The sequence below is a fragment of the Artibeus jamaicensis genome, unplaced genomic scaffold (genome assembly GCF_021234435.1).
Source record: "Artibeus jamaicensis isolate MK-2021 breed Jamaican fruit bat unplaced genomic scaffold, CSHL_Jam_final contig_64, whole genome shotgun sequence".
NCBI classification, from domain to species: Eukaryota; Metazoa; Chordata; class Mammalia; order Chiroptera; family Phyllostomidae; genus Artibeus; species Artibeus jamaicensis.
Window position 1 is genome coordinate 5,409,725 of NW_026521911.1, and position 19,369 is coordinate 5,429,093.

General features: G+C 39.0%; 1 protein-coding gene across 3 annotated transcripts in view; it reads right to left on the reverse strand.

Annotated features, from left to right (window-relative positions):
- The window catches only part of PAK1 (p21 (RAC1) activated kinase 1), a 145,679-nt gene that overhangs the window by 43,985 nt on the left and 82,325 nt on the right, over positions 1-19,369 (reverse strand). For 2 of the 3 annotated variants that reach the window (XM_053670805.1, XM_037138569.2), the window contains exons 2-5: positions 17,570-17,780; positions 4,523-4,623; positions 3,880-4,027; positions 118-155 (exon numbers count right to left, since the gene is read on the reverse strand). In XM_053670805.1, coding sequence (XP_053526780.1) covers positions 118-155; positions 3,880-4,027; positions 4,523-4,623; positions 17,570-17,759 — 477 coding nt within the window. In that variant the 5' untranslated portion in view covers positions 17,760-17,780. The remainder of the gene's footprint in view (positions 1-117; positions 156-3,879; positions 4,028-4,522; positions 4,624-17,569; positions 17,781-19,369) is intronic. The other variant, XM_053670806.1, reaches the window with a different exon arrangement.

A 19,369-nucleotide genomic window follows, 5' to 3' on the forward strand; every position in this document is an offset into this window, starting at 1 on the left:
GGGAGCAACCAACATGAGTGCCTCCCAGTCCTGGGAGTGGCTCTGCACCTGCCACACTGTCTTTGATCCCTGACCATCATGCCTGCCCATGTCAGAACAGAGGAAATAAAGACTTACCAAAGTGTTAGAAGAGTTATAATCCTCAGCTAATTTATCTGCAAAGGAAAAAAAGATCAGGGACTCAGTAAACAATTACGGTCAATCTATTCTTTAGAGCTAAGGAAGCCTATACAGTCAAGCACTTGACAGGCTCAGAAAATAACAGTGTTACTGGTACTATGGTCCCATGCTAAGCACATTTTACACATTACTTCCCTTAATAATTACTACAGTTCTGAGTAATATTATAATGTTTACTTTTGTAGATTTTGAAACCAAGGTTCAGAGATGTTAAGTCATTTGCCCAGGGTACACACAGGTTAAATGGAAGTCAAGATCTGAATCCTGGCTGAACTCTAAATACTATGCTAGAACTGTATCCACATCATAGGCCTGAATAGTTAAGGAAAGTTCCTGCAATCTAAGGGAAAACGAAAGGGAAATAATTCACAGCTGGTACTTTCCTGAGCCATCCATGAGAAATGACGATCAGCCTGCAGTTTCAGCTTTTAGAAAAGATCCTCTACATGCATGTCTATCTCCCACAGGGAGAGAAAGACTGGAGCTTAGGAAAAGAAAGGCATTAATCACGTCAAGTCTAATTAAAGGCAGAATCTGGTTTCTAATAATAGATTCAAGCTCCCTCAATGAGGTAATCACCATATTTCATTGAGTCTGAGTTGTACATTTTTTCACATTAACATCTCTGAAACAGAGATGTGTCCTATAATCAAAGGCATTTCATGTTTTAATTGGCAACCTCTTGTTAGTGGTATACAAAAAAAATGATGTATCTTATAATCAGTGATATCTTAGACTTAATGAAATATGAAACATATACTCAATAGAGATTTTTAGCAAGAAAAGAAGTTGGAAGACCAAGTGTTATGTTTCATTTTATTCTTTAATTCCTAAAGACCCAAGAAGAAAGTGACTTTGTTGATTCACCACCAGTGGAATTAAGGAGGAGAAATATTTTACAAGATGCATCATATTCCCCACCAAAAACCAAGCCCAAAGAATGTCCAAGATTCCAATTCTATTATATAAGAAAGTGCCAGGTGCAGCCTCTTTGGTCCTATGACAAATAATGAACCCACAAGCTATGACACAATGTTCTTAAAACAAACCCTGAATACCCAGCTCTATTCTAGAGAAATCAATCAGGATATACTTTAAACATAATTCATTTGTTCCCTTTGTCCAAAGAACATAAGCTTAGGCAAAGCAAAGCACAATGCCCTCACTGTACTACCCTGACCTTGTGAACTGGTAGTGTCTACAAACACTTACTATTGTGATAAGAAATATACCTCATCCACACAAGAAGCAAGTAAGTTTTGCTCCTTTAACTGTAATGTCTAATTTCTATATTTCAAAATCAAATCCCATAGCACAGAATGACAGAGCAGAAAGTACTTCCAATCTCCTCACTTTACAAATGAGGAAACTAAAGTTCAGAGAACAAAAGAAACTCATTCAAGATTACATAAATCAGTGGCTACATAGGGCTAAACTCCAGAACTTTGAGTTGTCAATCTAGACTACTTTTTGCCAGCATATTAGCTACTAATTGGTACAGAAAATAAAGTGCTTAAAAAATAGAAAAATTAACAAAAATTGGCATGAAGGATCACGCTTGGGTTATAAAAAGCAAAGAGATTAAAGGCCCACGTTAAAACACACTTCCATCACATATCAGTTGAGTCACCCTGAGTGAGTCACTTAATTTCTCTGAGTCTGGAAAATGGGGATAATAATCCTTCCCCTACCAACCCCACAAGGCCATTATGAGTATCAAATGACATCATTTATATACAACCATATACAGATTGAGGTAGTGTTAGCATAATTAATAGCACGAAACAAGAGGAATCATAAAAAGGAGAGATGCGACATTAAAAATAAACTGTGCCAAACAAAATTTTGCCTAGAGTTAGCTCAGGTCCTCAAAGTCTAGAAATTTAAAAATCCTACACGCATGCATGCATGCACGTGCACACGCAGAATACTCAATGTTATTCACATATGTGCACATAGATGAATATACACACAATTACCTGAATGTGTATGTCTATTCATTCATGAATACTTAATGGATTTTAATTCCAAATATATGCAAACCCACAGAGCTATGCTTCCATATACATACATGGCACCTGTATACATCTACACACATGTACGCAAGGACAGTGTGGGAATTTACTATGGGAGCAGGGGCTGGGATGGGCAGAGGAGGGCAAAGGGGAAAAAATTGGTACAACTGTAATAGAAGAACAATAAAAAATGATTTAAAAAAAGAAAGTGCAACTTAATGCTTTTATGTATCCTTAGGCATGAGTTGTGCACAGTGATTTCCTTCCAAAGAGTACAGAATGGAAAGGGGAATATTTACAATTGTAATGCAAGTAAATAATATAACAATTAATAAATAATAGTAATACAAAAATGAAAGAAAATTCTTCCAAAAACTTTGCTGCTGAGGCTTTTAAAGCCAGCTCTATAATCTCATGTCTCTGTGACAAACGCCCTAAAACACAAGCTCTAACCTCCTGACTAGAAAACTTGCCCCCCAAAACCCCTGAACCCCAATTCCTCCTTGGAATGCCCCAGTCCTTCAATGGAAGAAGTAAGGTGGACCCAGCGGGGCCAGACGTGAAGAAGGAAACACTGCTGGGAACGTGCGATGACCCTCTCCTGGGCGAAGCTGCAGCCTGCCCTCCTCACCATCTGTGCCCTTTGATGCAAGCCAGATACTTGCTGGGGAAAGCATCCTTCCAAATCAGCTAGCGCATCCTGGTTCTCACCTTCCCCAACAACCCTGCCCTTTGAAAAAGACAGCATGAACTCTGGAAAGAGCCCTGAACTCGGAGATAGGAGGCCAGCTCTGCTGCTAATTTAGCCACACTAGAAAGACTTTATTGGCTTTGTCTGCAAAACAAGGGAAAACTGGAAGTGATACATATATAGGATATTTCTTGCTCTAACATTCTAAGATGCTATACAAAAGGTAAGTTTCCAGAAAGGTGGGCCTTCTTTCAACTTATCTAAAAAAATTTTTTTCTCTGCTATAAAATTTTCTTTCATAAAAGGAGGTTCTCCAACTGAAGTTACTAGAGGCAATTAGGAAACTCAAAGGGTGCTGGTATAGGATTCGGGGACCTGGATTCTAATCTCAATTCTGCTATTAAAAACAACTCTGAAAAACATAGTCCCCTAGACAGAGAGAGTACATCTAAAGAACATTTATTATTACTAACCTGTTTTTCATTTGACTGATAAAAATTAGTGCCTTGAGGAAGAAACTGGGCTTACCTACTTAAAAGATACACATTAAATGTGTTATTAAATAACTTAATGATATTAAGAATAATGATGATAATGACAGCTACTTTTCTATGGTGCTGTTTATAACCTATAAGGCACTTCCACATCAATGAGCTCATTTATTCCTCACTACAACCTCTAGAGATAGAATTATCCCCATTTTGAGGCTCAAAGAAGTAGAGTGAATGTTAGAACCCAGTGAACATCAGAATTTAGATCTTCTAGCACAAAGTGTATGCCTTTTAAAAACATGCAGTTGCAGAGTAAAGACTCAAGAGTGATGCAAAAACACATCATCGTGACTCTCAAATTTCAAAATTCTGTCTTAGTGAAAGTACTATCTCCACTTTTTCCAATACTTTCTTCTCTCACCCCACGCCAACAGTTAGGGGCTCTTTCCGCCCAGAAGGAAATCCCTCTTTTCCTAGAATGCCCTGGACACAACCCTCATACCTGTAAAGCTCATGTACTTCTGGCTGTTAGAGGTCTTCTTTGAGTTATAGAATTCCAGCACATCCAGGACAGCCTGAGGGTTTTTCTTTTGCTCCGACTTAGTGATATTTGATGTCTGAAGCAAGCGGGCCCACTGCTCTGGCATCCCCTGGAAGAGAAACATGTAAGGCTGTCAGGAAGACAGTCACAGGGAGCCCTGAAAGAAAATCAGAGCTCACTTGGACACTTGCAAGCAAAGACGGATTTAGTCATTCCTTTCTCTCTACACCCTCGGAGTGCTACACAAGTCTCTTTGTAATATGTATCTCCTTGTATGAAACATTTGAGATTTTGCTCCTTCACCAGGCTATTCCTGCTCTAGAGCAGGACCTTTGTCTGATTTGTCTCTGCATCATCAGTGTCCGGAACAGAGCCTGCTGCCAAGGGGTCACTTTATCAAGCTCTATTTAAGGAATGAAGAGTCAAAGATTTTTTTGGTATATTTTCGGAGATGAGTCAAGTGTCCTTCTCATGAATATAAGAAGATAGTAATGAGAGTCTCAGGCAAAGACAGAGGTATCAGGAAAACTAGAAAGGACGGACTCTAACAATGCATCGCCAGAAGTCTGAAAGACCAAAGGCCCTCCTGTGACCCGAGACTTACTGTAAACTCCCCTGTGACAGCATCAAAACCGACATGAATCGTGTGCTCAAAATCTGAAGGAAGAGAAATCTCTGGCCGTTCCTTCTCCTTCTTTTTATTTGCTGCAAGAGAAACAGGGAAATAGAAATTTAAAAAGAAAAAAGCTAACATTATTACATTTTTAGGCTTATTTAGTTCTTTGTTGAGCTGCAGGCTCCTCTGAAAGCCAAAAACTGTCTCCTTCACATATGTGTTTACAGAACACTGTGCTGGACTTAAATTGGAGTAGATGCTCAATGCATGATTAAAGACAATTTTTTTTGTTGAACTAAAGTAAAGGAGACACAAAAAGAATATTCATCAGCGTTTCTCGTCCTGGTTCTACCACTCATGGGCCATTCAATCCAGGGAAAGCCACTTCCTTTTTCTGAACCCTGGTTTCCCCCATTTGTAAAAAGAGAAAGCTCTCAGGTAGATGGTTCCTAAAGACACTTCCAGCCCTCACATCCTACATTCTACGAGCTTCTACGCCTGCATCCTATTTGTTTGGTCTTTGATTACAGTCTGTTCTAAGGTGTTCTAAATTACAGAATTTTCTATTTGGAAGTTACTTTAATAATATGAATCACTAATATTTTATCAGGTGCTTACCAGACAATGGTTCAAGTTCTTCATATGTATTAATTAACTGCAGCCTCACAGAAACCCTATCAGTTAGGTACTGTCATCCTTATTTTACAGATAAATAAACTGAAGCACAGAGATTACATTACTTGCCCAAGATCACATGGTTAATAAACTGGCAGTGCCCAGACCCAAACCCAGGCAGCGTGGCTCACAGCCTGGGCTCTGAACCACTATGTTGTGCTGCCTCCCTAGTTTAGGACCTTAAAGGGTCACTAAGTCCAATGACTCGTAGTCATCTCTCTCCCATTGTTACCACAGATAGTTAGCTAACTAGTAATAAGAAAGGCAGCAAAGGGAATCAGACATTGTTGAGTCTGATGGACAGGCATACGCCTGTTTGCTTCCCCCAAAAGTTAAGCTTCATACTCCAGGGAAATCGCAACATTGTCCCGCCAAGGATTTACACCCCTCCCTTCCCACCTCCGGTACCCAATTACAGGTGGGAGCAGGGGAAGGTAGGCACGTGCCCAACAGAAGTCAAGATGGCAAACCACAGAAGCCTGTCGATCTAGCCTGGGAAAGATGGACTGGTCAGGGGATGGACCCATTAGGATCTTACAAAACCTTGGGAAGTTGATGGGTTATTGTGAAGAAGCTCCAGACCCAAGATAATATAATCTTGGGGAACAAAGAAGAGCTCTCTTGGTGAACCATGCTCACCCCCTATACTCTTTCTCCATACTCTCAGTACATTCCTTCCCCATAACCACATGGCCCTAGCAGCTGCAGAGCTGGCAGCTGTGCAGACTCCAAACTCAAGTCTCCAGGTAGGAGCCTGGGTATAGCAATATAGCCAGGAACAGTGCTAAGCTACCTGGATGGGGACTGAGACTGCTTAGTAGCCACCTGCAAGCTCCAAAGGACTGAGCTTTAATATGAAACAGAAACTCTGGACACTGGCATTTGTTCTGGCCTTGCTGAAGACATGGTTGAACTTTTTCCATGGCAGGTCAGATGGAGATCAGAAAAGGGTCAGTCCTCCACCCAAATAAATACTGCTGCACCACAATCTCCCACGCATGGGTTGGTGAAATGCTTTTCTCTCAATTCCGTGAAAGAGCCCCACTTTCACCAGCAACACCATCAAGGGTCTCACATAAAGTACATGTTCTCTAAGGTCCTTCTGACCTTGTAGAAAGTTATTGTGCTGAAGTACCCTTGTTAGGGGTTGAATTGTGCCCCCACAAAAATCGTATGTCCTAACTCCTAGGACCTCAGAATGTTACTCTATTTCGAAATAGGGTCATTGCAGATGGAATTAGTTTTGTATTTGTATCACGCTCTAGTGTTTACAAGGTACTTTCACATATATTATAGTTTACTAGAACTGCAAAACAACTGAGTGACAAGCAGAGCAGTGATTATGGTGCCCATTTGACAGAAGAAACAGGTTCCAAGAAATTAAGTAACCTGCCCAAGGTCAGACAGCAAGTTAAAAGCAGATCTGGGACCAGAACTAAGGTTTTCAGATTCCCAGCTCCAAGGTCTTTCTATTCTGTCATTCTGCCTCTCATGCACTGCTGCTGCTTATGTTCTCTATCCTCTCTCTCCCAATGCATTCCAGTCCCCAAGTTATAAATGAGTTTTTTCTTCTACAGAGTTATCAAATTTATCCACCCTTTTCCTTCTTCATTGCCACCAGCGTATTTCCTGCACTGTTATCTATGGCCTGAACCATTCTAACAGCAACCCATCACCTGCATTCTCGTCCTCTCCAATGCAAACAACAATCAGGCTGATCTACAGACTTGCTATTCAAGCAGCATCAGCACCATGGGAGACTTCTGGAATGTAGAATCTCAAGCACCATAATAGAGCTATTGAATCAGAAGATGAATTTTAGTAAGAGCCCAAATGAATCATGTGCGTATAAAAGTTTAAGAATCAACACTCAGCCAACATCATACTCAATGAGCAGAAACTAAAAGTATTTCTTCTAGGGTCAGGAAAAAGACAGAGATATCTGCTTTCACCACTCTTATTCAACATAGTACTGGAAGTCCTAGCCACAGCAATCAGACAAGAAAAGGAAATAAAAGGCATCCAAACTGGAAAGGAAAAAGTAAACTGTCATTATTTGCAGATAACATGATACTGTACTTAGAGAACCCTAAAGACTCCACCAAAAAACTACTAGAACTGATAATGAGTGCAGTCGAGTAGCAGGATACAAAATAAAATATCTAGAAATCAGTTGCATTTTTTATCCCAATAATGAACTATCAGAAAGGGAAACTAAGAAAACAATCCCATTTACAATTATATCAAGAAAAATACCTTGGAATAAATTTAACCCAAGATGTAAAAGAGCTGTACTTGGAAAATTATGCAACACTGAAGAAAGAAACTGAAGATACGAATAAGTGAGAGCATATACGGTGCTCATGGATAGGAAGAATTAAAGTCATCAAAACATCCATACTACCCAAAGTAACCTACAGATTTCAATGCAGTTTCTATTGAGATATCAATGGCATATTTCATAGAACTAGAGTAAATATTCCAAAAATGTATGTGGAACAACGAAAGACCCCAAATAGCAACAGCGATCTTGAGATAAAAGAACAAAGTTTGAAGAATCATGCTACCTGATATGAAACTATAAGACCCATAGTAATCAAAACAGCATGGTACTGCCAGAAAAACAGATGTATAGATCAGCAGAACAGAATAAAGAGCCTAGAAATAAACCCACATCTTTATGATGAATTAATATTTAACAAAAGAGGCAAGAACATATAACGGGCTAAAGGTGGTCTATTCAATAAATGGTGTTGGGAAAACTGGACAATATGCAAGGAAAAAATGAAACTAGACCACCTTATTACACCATTGAGAAAGATAAACTCAAAATGGATTAAAGAGCGCTGGCTGGTGTAGCTCAGTGGACTGAACATGGGCCTGAGAACCATAGGGTGTTTTTCCCAGTCAGGGCACATGCCTGGGTTGTGGGCCAGGACCCCAGTAGGGGGTGCATGAGAGGGAACCACACATAGATGTTTCTCTCCCTCTCTTTCTTCTTCCCTTCCCCTCTCTCTAAAAATAAATAAGTAAAAATAAAATCTTTTTTTAAAAAAAGACAACCCATTGAATGGCAGAACATATTCATCAATGATATATCTGATAAGGCAATAATACTCAAAACTGATAAAAACATATATAACTCAACACCAAAAAACAAACAAACCAATTAAAAAGAGGAAAGGACCTAAATAAACACTTTTCCAATGAAGACATACAGATTGCCATAGACATATAAAAACATGCTCAATGTCATTAATCATCAGAGAAATGCAAATTAAAACCACAATGAGATATCACCTCACACCTGTGAGAATGGCTATTATCAATAAATCAACAAACAACAAGTGTTGTGAGGATGGGAAAAAGGGAGACCTTGTGCACTGTTGGTGGGATTGCAGATTGGTGCGGCCACTCTGGAAAGCAGTATGGAGTTACCTCAACAAATTAAAAATGGTACTGTCTTATGACCCAGCGATTCAACTTCTGGGACTGAAGTTGAAAAAACTTCAGGGACTAAGTTTTGAAAAAACCTGAAACACTAGTTCGAAAGAATATGTGCACCCCTATATTCATTGCCAACTTATTGACAATAGCCAAGATTTGGAAGCAGACCAAGTACCCATCAGTAGATGAGTGGATAAAAAGGCTGTGGTACATTTATACAATGAAATACTACTTGGGGGTAGAGGGAGAGGAGGAAGAGGAAGAAGAATAAGAAGAAAAAGAAAATTTTACCTTGTGCAACAGCATGGATGAACCTGGAGAGTACTATGCTAAGTGAAAGAAGCCAGTCAGAGAAAGACAAATACCATATAATTTCACTTATATATAGACTCTAATAAACAAAATAAAAAGAGACTCAGATATAAATATCAATCTGACAGCTCTTGGAGGGGAGGGTATTTGGGGCCTTGGTGCAAAAGGTGAAGGAATTAAGCAACAACAACAACAACAAACCCTCATAGATACACATAACAGTATGCAGTATGGTGATTACCAGAAGGAAAAGGACGTGGGAGGAGACAGATCAGGGTAAAGCGGGGATAAATGGTGACGGAAAGGGGTATTGAGTTTGGATGGTGAGCACACAATTCAATATACAGATGATGTACTGTATACTTGAAACCTACATCATTTTATTAACCAAGGTCACCCCAATAAATTCAACAAAAATTTAAAAAAATAAAAGTTTGAGAATCAGGACAATGAGAAGACAAACTACAGACAGGGAGAAAATATTTGCAAAAGATGTATTTAATAAAGAAATATTATCCAAACTATGCAAAGAACTCCTAAACTCAACAATAAGAAAACAAGATAATGAGCAAAAGACATGAAGACACATGTTGCCAAAGAAGATCTACAGATGGAAAAGATGCTCAAGGTCATACGTCCTAGGGAGCTGCAAATTAAAACAACAATGAAATACCACTCCACACCTGTTAGAATGATCAAAACTCCAAACTGGCAGGCCATATATGCTGACAAGGATACAGAGCAACAAAAACTTTAATTCATTGCTGGTGGGAATGTAAAATGGCAGTCACTTTGGAAGACAGGTTGACAGTTTCTTATAAAATTAAATATTCTCCTTCCATATAATCAACCAATTGCACTCCTTAGTATTTACCCAAATGAGCTGAAACCTTATGTTTACACAAAACATTGCACACAGATGTTTATTTCAGCTTTATTCATAACTGCCAAAAGTTGGAAACAACCAAGGTATACTTCAGTCGGTGAATAGATAAACTGTGGTACATCCAGATAATGAAATACTATTCAGCACTAAAGAGAAACCATCCATCAAGCCGTGACAAGAGGAACCTTAAATACACATTACTAGGTGAAAGAAACCAATCCGAAATGACCACGGGTTTTAGCTATTTACCCACTTGACAATTTCTCTTCCAAACAACAGCTGCTTTGAGAGATGGCAAGCTAAGGGTTTACCGGACTGATAAATTAAGCCATCATTTTTGACATAAATCCATCTGCCTTACTCGTAGCTAAGTAGAATGCTGGGACATGTTGCAGGGCTTTGGAATTGCTTTCTGTTCCTAAAATTCTTTTGATCTAGTCACTTAAAAGTCTGTTAAGAACAATTATTTTTATATTTTTTTGTTTTATATTTATGTTATTGTAGTTATATTTTATTTCTATTATGTTATTAATATGCTTTATAAGGTACCATATCACAGGCATGGAATACCAAATACAAAAGGAATTTTGGTAATGAAGTCACACAGAGAGTGGCTCAGCGGATGAGCAGTCTATTGAAAAGAGCCTCTGGGGATATGAAAGCATTTAAAACATAAACACACAGGGTAATGCTGAAGGTGGCTCTGCCTCCACGGGCCACTCACTCTCAGCTCTGCAGCCTTTGCATACACCTCCCACATTCCCACCTCCGAGTTTTCGCTCACTTTTTCTGTTCTTCCTCGCATTCTCCCTGTTAAAACATTCAGCCATCTTTTAAAGGCTGGTTCAAGTCCCACTTCTTCCAAACTGAATTTCCTGACCTTTCCTCCTTCTGTGAATTCCCAAGACACTGAGTCAGCATTTAGTCATGTCATATCCTGTATGATTCCTTGAGGTTTTTAAGACTTACCTCCTAACCGAAGATGTAAGATTCTTCAGTACAAAATTATGGCCCAAATAATATTAGTAGCTATGTTATTGTTCTTACTATTTTATTATGTGTTCTTACTCTGTTATGTGCTATTTTTATTACTGTTATTATTATTATTTTGAGGATCAGATAAGGTAAAGAAAATGCATGTGCTTTGTGAGCTAAAGTGATCTTTGTAAGCTGAGTTACCTTTAACATAAGAAGGTACCAGAAACATCTGTACTGCAACCTCATGAGATACCTAGGTCGGAACTGCCCAACTAAATTGCTCCTGGATTCCTGACTCCCCAAAACTGTGAGATAATAAATGTTTGTTGTTTTATGGTACTTAAAAAATGGAAAAGAAAGAAAAGAGAAGGTTTCATCTTGATTTCCTGTAACTAGAGATTACAGACTTGAGGACTTAAAAAGTGAAAAAACAAGCTTATAACCTCACATATCCTGACTTTAACTGTATCTTTGGCCTAGTCCATTCAGCCTTCTGATAACATGAGAAATGAGGCTGATACCACAAAATCCCATATTGCTGTACAGCTATCCAAATTTCAGCACAAGTCACTGGCCTGATTTTTTTTTTTAAGGTTTATTTTTAAGAAGCCCCTCTCATTGGTTCAGCTGAGCTAATCTGAGCTCAACGCAGTAAAATGCTCCAAACTTGGAGAGATAAACACTGACGTAGTCCAGTTTTAAAATTAACTTTGCTAAATGCTTCCCAAGCTCAGAGAATTCCACTTTGGTTGTGAAAATGCAGCCAGAAAGATTCCAAACAAAATGCTGCAGACCTTCCTAGAATAAACCGAAGGCTCCAGATCCTAACCACAGGAAGCAGGCTTCCCCACGTGGAATTCTGCGGCCCAGCACCACCTATCACAGGCCCTCGATGACAGCTTCTTCCAGTGCTCCCCCAGGCACACGCTGAAGCCACCCAGGCTGCAGGTCAGCATGGGGGCACGCCCACAGACCTGCTCCCCACCGCCAACTCAGCCTCAGTCACCATCACTGCCCACTGAGAACTCTACTCCCAGATCTCCTTAGAATCCTGAAGCTAGCCCTCTGGAAATTCTGGATCCAAAAGCCTGGGTAAAACCCAGGCAACTGTATTTTTTAAAAGCACCATGAGTGAGTCAGATGTGAAATCTGGGTTGAGAACAACTACCAGAGACAGTGTGCTAGGATGTAACGAATATTTTAAGACACTTAGTTCCACACTCGTCCCTGCCACTTTCCAGCTGTGAGACCTTGAACAATTTACTTTTTTCTAACCCTCAGCTCCACAACTGAAAATGAGTTGTTGTATGTATCACATAAAACAAGAAATGAGGTTTTTAGTAAAAAGCAACAACACTTTATATCTGTACAGTGTTTTATACAGGGGTGTCCAACCTGCGGCCCACAGGCCACACATGGCCCAAGATGGCTATGAGTGCAGCCCAACACAAAATGGTAAACTTACTTAAAACCTTTTTTTTTTTTTTTTGGCTGATCAGTTTCGTTAGTGTTTGTGCATTTAATGTGTGGCCCAAGACAAGTCTTATTCTTCTAGTGTAGCCCGGAGACACCAAAAGATTGGACACCTGCTTTTATACCGACTACATCAAATGACAAAAGCCCACTAATGGTATGGAATAGATGAAAATTATTATTACTATGTTACAGATAAGGATACTGGGATTAAAATAAATAGGTAAGAGGTAAAAAATAACAGAGTTATTAGTAAATGTCAGAGGTAGTGTTCGCGGTAAGAATAGAACCAGGGGTTAGACCAGCGGAGGTAGATCAGACCTCAGTTCAGCAACCTCGGTACTTAAGTTCTGGCTAAGAAAGAATTCAGAGCCAAGCCTCAAATTATAAAAGAAAGTTTATTTAGGAAGTCACAGAGGTAGAAGAAGTGAGTGGTAGAAGAAATGGGCTCAGGAAACAAGTTACAGAGGCAAAAGAAGGGCCCTTGGAACTTAGGAGAGAGAAAGGTAAAGGTACCGTGCATGGGGGGAAAGAAGATGGGGAAAGGAAAAGCACAGGTGTGCTCCCAGGAAGGAGAGTGCACTGGGTTCTCTTGGCCTGAGAGCTTTTAAGGGTGGAAATTTTAGGAGCTGTCCGAGGGGAGGAGCTCTAGCTTTCCAGGTGTGTCCTTTCAAAGTTCCAGTCTCCACTAACTGGTTGGTGCCAGAGCAGAGGTCATGAGCCAGCGCAGCTGGTCCTGATGTCAGCTGTGGCATCACTTATCTGGTTTTGCTGCTTTTCTGGGCCTGGAGCTAAAACACAACTGAGGCCGAGATGTATTTGATTTAGGTTGGAACCTCATTGTCCTGGGAGCTTAATGTTTAAGGACTATTCTCTGGCCACCTTGCTCTTCCCCCTCTAAGGGGGTCTAACCTGTATGACTAGCGACATGCCAAGGTAGGAAAGGTCTGGGGAGGATCTGAACCGAATGACCAAATATGAAAAGTCAGGGGGTTTGAAGCACACGACCAGCAATATGCTAGAGAAAGAAAGGCTACCCTAGGAGCAAGGTCCTTGTTTTCCCCATTGCTAGTCACCTGAGACTCTCCCACCACCATGCTGTGACCTTCTGGTCACATCGTCCAGGCTGTACCTGGCCCATCGTCCTTGCTCTGCTCCTGTCTGTCTAACTGCCTACCACAGTAGGACTCAATCTAGGTCATCTAAGTCCAGTTCTAGACCATTGCTTTAGGCAGCTGGTACAAAATCTCAACTACTTTACAAAGGGCATAAATTAACACTTCAGTGACTGCCAACACTGCTGTGTGTCCTGCCAGGACTAAGTTAAACACGAGGCAACAGGTCAACAAATGCTGATTGGCTGAATGGCAATATCAACGTGCATGAAATCAAGCTGAATAAAAGCTCCAAAAAAAAAAAAGAGGGAAAAAACTCACTTTTCAAAAAAATTTCATTTTGATGTACACAGGAATCATAGCTATCTAGTATTTTAAACCTATGTGCTCAGAGCATGTGTGGAAAAACCTATACCCACGGAATGAAAGAAAGCTTACTAAATCATTTCATAAGAACTTCTGGTAACTCTATGTTTTCTACCTCTGTGCTTTGAATTTATAGAGACACAGATTTGATACTGAGGTAAGAGATTTGTTTTCAGACCAGATGGTCTAAGAGGTCTTACTCTGCAAGGATTTCCAGAAGAACTCCTGGGGCTACAGCTTTATAACGGGTTCAAGTACTTGACAATGGCCTGGATTCTTTTCACCTACTTACATAACCTGATCCAACTTTATCTTCATAATATCTCATTTATCTTATTACAGGACTTTAAAGGTAAAAGAGACTCTATTTGTCCACTGGATTGGTTCTAAATTTTTAGATGAAGACACTGAAGTGTACAGAGAAGTAACTGACCGAAATCAGGCAGCCACTTTATCGGAGAAGCAAGACTACACCCAGCTCTCCAGACCCCCACCTCCCTACTTAGCACATAAGGTCATTCCTTCAGTTCCCAATGGTGTCTGAAAGTTGTGCTTTTATCTGCTGTTCCAGGCAGCAATCTTTCCTTTTTAAAGAGTTTTGCTGAGATACAATTCATATACCGTACAATTCACATACATAGTGTACAATTCAGTGGCTTTTAGTATATTGAGAGAACTTGGCAAACATCCTCACAATCAATTTTAGAACATTTTTATTACCCTCAAAAGAAAAATCATACCACTTAATCAGTGCTCTCTGATCCCATTTGCTTCCCCCACAGTCCTAGGCAATCATTCATCTACTTTTTGCCCATGGATTTGCCCATTCTGAACATTTCATATAAAAGGAATCATAAAATACACGGCCTCTTGTGACTGCCTTCTTTCACTGACACTGTTATCAAGGTCCACCCATGGCATAGCAGGGATCAGGACTTCATTTCTTTTTGTTACCAAATAATATTTCTCTGTATGGACAGATGTATGACATTCTATTTATCCATTCATCAATTGATGGATTATTTAGGTATGTTTCTACTTTTTGGCTATTACGAATAACGGTACTACAAACATTCATGTACAAGTTTTTGTGTGGGCATATTTTCATTTCTGTGTTACAGGGTAACTCTATGTTCAACCTTTAGAGGAACAGACAGACTCTTCCACAGCTGGCTACGCCATTTGAAATTCCCACCAGCAGTGTATGAGGGTTCCAATTTCTCCACATCGTTGTCAACACTTACTATCTCTTTTTATTACTGCCATCCTAGTGGATGTGAAGTAGTCTCTCACTGTGGTTCTAATTTGCATTTCCTTAATGGTTAGTGATTATGAGCATCTTTTAATGAACTTACTGGCCATTTTCATATCTTCTTTGGAGAGACATCTATGCAGATCCTTTGCCCATTTTTAAATTAAGTTATCTTTTTAATGTTCAATTGTAATAGCTCCTGATATATTTTTGAGACAAGTACCTTATCAGATATATAATTTGGGAAAATTTCCCCCAATCCTGCAGTTTATCTTTTTACTTTCTTCATGGTATCCTTTGAAGAACAAGTTTTTAAATGATGATGCTCATTGGGCAGGAATTTTATCTTCCTAGTTTGTCAGCAAGAGCAATTCCAACCTTTTAATTTTTTATTTAAAAGTCCTTTTCATGACATGCAGAAACTTGGACTGAAGACCTACTTATTTATAGAGATCTTACTACAATTATCATTGATAAAAGCACAATATTAAAAATAAGCACACACCTAAATTCAGGGACAAAGTGACTACATATGTAGCAGAAAGTTCCAGGGCAGGGTAACAAACACCACCTACATCATAGCCCCTGTACCTAGGAAGCTGGCCGCTACTACTACATAAATGAATTAGTCAGAATATACAAGGTAAGCAACTTCCCATCTCTCTTCTACCTAGACCTGAAAAGAGCTCACAATGAACGTAGAGTAGGGGAAAGCACAAACACAAAGATGCAAGCCCAGTGTACTCACTAAAAGTGCTCAACAGTTCTCATTTCAGGTATTCACCAATCATTTCCTACTTGTAGGATCACTGCTTATTGGACATCCCTACATCAAGACATTTCAAATGCAAAGTGTCTGAAATTATCTTTTCACCTTAAATGCAAAGTATTTAAAGTCATCATCTTTCCTGCTTTCCAGCCACCAACCCTCTTGACTTGTTCCTCTTCCTGGGTCTCTATTTGGTTAATGATGCCGCCACCTACCATCTTCCCCAATCCGTACTTAGGCAGTTGCCATATTTTGCCATGTACAATGTGCACTTTTTTGCCTTAATCTTTGAGGAAAAAATAAGGATGCACATCATACACGGGTAGTACTAATTTCATATCTATACAAATGTCTTCAATTCTTTTATTTATGCTTATCATTAAAAGTGTTAACTCTAGAAAGCAGTAACAATCTGTATACAAAATAATACCCTGGAATGTGATCATTGGTTTTGTTTCTAAATATAAATAAATAAATAAATAAATAAATAAATAAATAAATTGAATTAAAATATTAAAATGAAAGGTTTTTTTCCTGAAAGTTTGTGTCAAAAACATGGGTGCACATTATACACAGCAAAATACAGTATAATTTTCTGCGATGAAAGATATTTTCTGCAATTCATCACTGTGGTTGTTATATTTGGCCTACTGTTTCAGAATCCCAATTCTGATTTTGTCATGTAATCTATTAACCATGCATCCACCTTCAACAAACAAAAGAAAGGAAACTAATATTCACCTTCTGTGCAGAAGGTAATTTATTAGGAACTTTGCATGTAACCTTCACGCAACAACCATGTAAGACACCATCCCAGTTTTAGAGATAGGAATCCCAATCTTTCCTAGATATAGAAAACTGAAGTCAAAGGAGTCAACCAACATACCTAAAGTCAGAGAGCTGCTAAGTGAAGAATCCAGGATTTGAACCAGATCCACCTAAATCAGAAGCTCATGATAACTATTTACAGGCAGAAAGCCAATTTCTTCAGCACACCAGTACGACTGAGAATTTTACTTCATAGCAACAGGACTCATACTCCTGTCATACTGTCATACGACAGGAGAATTTTACTTAAATAAATATCTGGGTCAGGGGCTGTCAAACAAAAGTCATCTACCTATATGGGCACCCAAACCTCTATTTCACTGTCTTATCCATGGGCTTTCAGTGACTTTATCAAATACACTGTTTAAATCCTGATTATTCTTCTAGAAGTTTTATCAATAAAAAGGAAATTAGCCCACCTACTATGACTTATTCCTAGTGAACTCATGCTGAGTCCTGCTTCCTTTCCTCAGCTATTACTTTCCCTTCTTATTGATATTTAATCCCCAAATCTGGTGTGAGCTCAGGACATATGAATAAAGAAGAAGCAATCAAGAATTTGGAAAAAATACATTCCAAATAAAACTACTTTAGAAAAAAAGCATTTCCAAATGAAGACATGTCAATACTTCCTACATTTTGAGAATTCATAAACAGTTTAAGAACTTAAAAAGTAAATAAACATACAGAATTGTCCAAGTCTTGCAAGGGCATGATTATTTTCTTAGAATTTTGCTTAGAATAATTAATAGAATTAAAAAATAGGTCTATTTTTCAAGTGACTTCAGTCACTTTAGGAAAGAAAAAAGAGAAATATTTAACAGGGGAAAAAGGTATTAAAGGAAAATTAAGCTAAGGAAATAACAGATCTTTTATCCAGGTTACAAAAAAGAAATGAGTATACGAATGTTGAGAAAGAAATGAAATACTGTACTTTTATCACCAGGTAAGATGGATCTGTAAAATCGGTCCTTCTTTTTCTTCTCCTCTGGATTCGGAGGCAGAGGTTTGGAACCATGGTTTAGGGTTCCAGCATCTTTGCTACCAGCTCCAATCATAGTGCTGGTGTTTCTCATTGGAGGCGCTGGGGGTTTGTCTTGAACGTCCAGGCCGTTATTTGACATGGTCACCACCACCAGCAGCTACTGGAATCAGAAAAAAGAGCGTAACACTTTTATTATTTTTGAGCAAAAGGAAATACATGTCGAAAAGTTTAAGAGTCCAAATTATATGATCCTTCTTCCAGGGCCCAGTTCAAGCCCTCCCACTGCATATCATGACTACCACCTTCATAATCGGTCGACGACTCTCTAAGACACAGGGCCTACTCTGTGCCAGGCACTGCTGAAAATTCACCAGGCTCTTGCTTTTCTCTGCACTCTGCCATCTACATCGCTGGAAGGCACAGAAAACTGCAATGATGTAGTTAAAGAAACAGAAATTTGGCCCAGCTAAACTGTGAATCCCAGGGCCACTTACTAGCTTTAGAAAAATTCCTTAATCATTGGGTGCCATTTATTCATTCACATGATGATTAAATAAAACTGCTAACAGCACTCCACATAGTGAATTCTCTGCCTATCTTTAATTCTGTAACCTAAGAAAAATCACATTCCCTCTCTGGAATGGACTGTATCACTGCATCAAGGGCCTGTAAAGCTGCAGGTTTTGTAAATACTTCTACTGAAACATAGCAACGCCCATTCATTTACAAATCGTCTGTGACTTCTTTCAGATTCCAGTGGCAGGGCGGAGTGTTTGCAGCAGAGACTGTGTGCTCACAAACCTAAAATACTTGCTATCTGGTTCTTTACAGGAAAAGTTTGCTGACACCTGGATTATATCACCTCGGTCCTATCTCCTTCCTCTAAAATTTGACCTCATTCTAAATATATGACGGTCAATGCAATAGCCATCCTATCCTATATGATGCTGTGTTTATTAGTAATCTCCAGTGCTTCTGGAAAATACAAAGAATGAAATCTAATAAAAAGGAATAAAATCCCTATCACATGGTAGCAATAGTTTTAATGAAGAAAGACGTTATTACCTCAAATAACTGTCAGTGGATAGACATGTTTCTAGAATTAATCAAGTCTCCCAATATTCTTCCATGCTACAGTGGAAATTATGTCTTCAGCCATGACTACTTACAATGTAAGTTCCTTGGAGTCAAACACAACAGTGTTTTAGAGACTCAAGTTTCTAATTAAAAAACAAAAACAGCATAACAATCACAGAGAGTTTTTTAGAAAATATACATGCCTGGGTTCAAGCCCCATAAATTTTGATTTAGTACGGCTGGCCTAAGGCCAAATATCTGTAATTTTTTAAAAAATCAATGATCTTAATGTCAGCCAGATTTGAATACCATTGCTTTAAGTCTATGGCCATACCGCCCTGAACACACCCGATCTCATCTGAATACACTGCTTTAGATATCAATTACTTAAATGCTATAGACAACATCTACAGTGTGGAGTCTTTGTAACATTTCCTAAAAAATGCAGAACTAACTGATCTCATTTCCCCCCACAATCCTTTCTACACATGCCTTTTGGAAATGTTCTCACCAATAAGAAGTTAGGTGTCTCTCCAGACCCAACACAAAGGACATATTTTTGGTTATTACATTTATTTTTACTATGTTATAAATGTCTTCACCAGGATCCAGAATGTTCCCCAAAGGTTGGGCTCCATTTTGTCACCTTTGTGATCCAAAGCCTGGACCCCA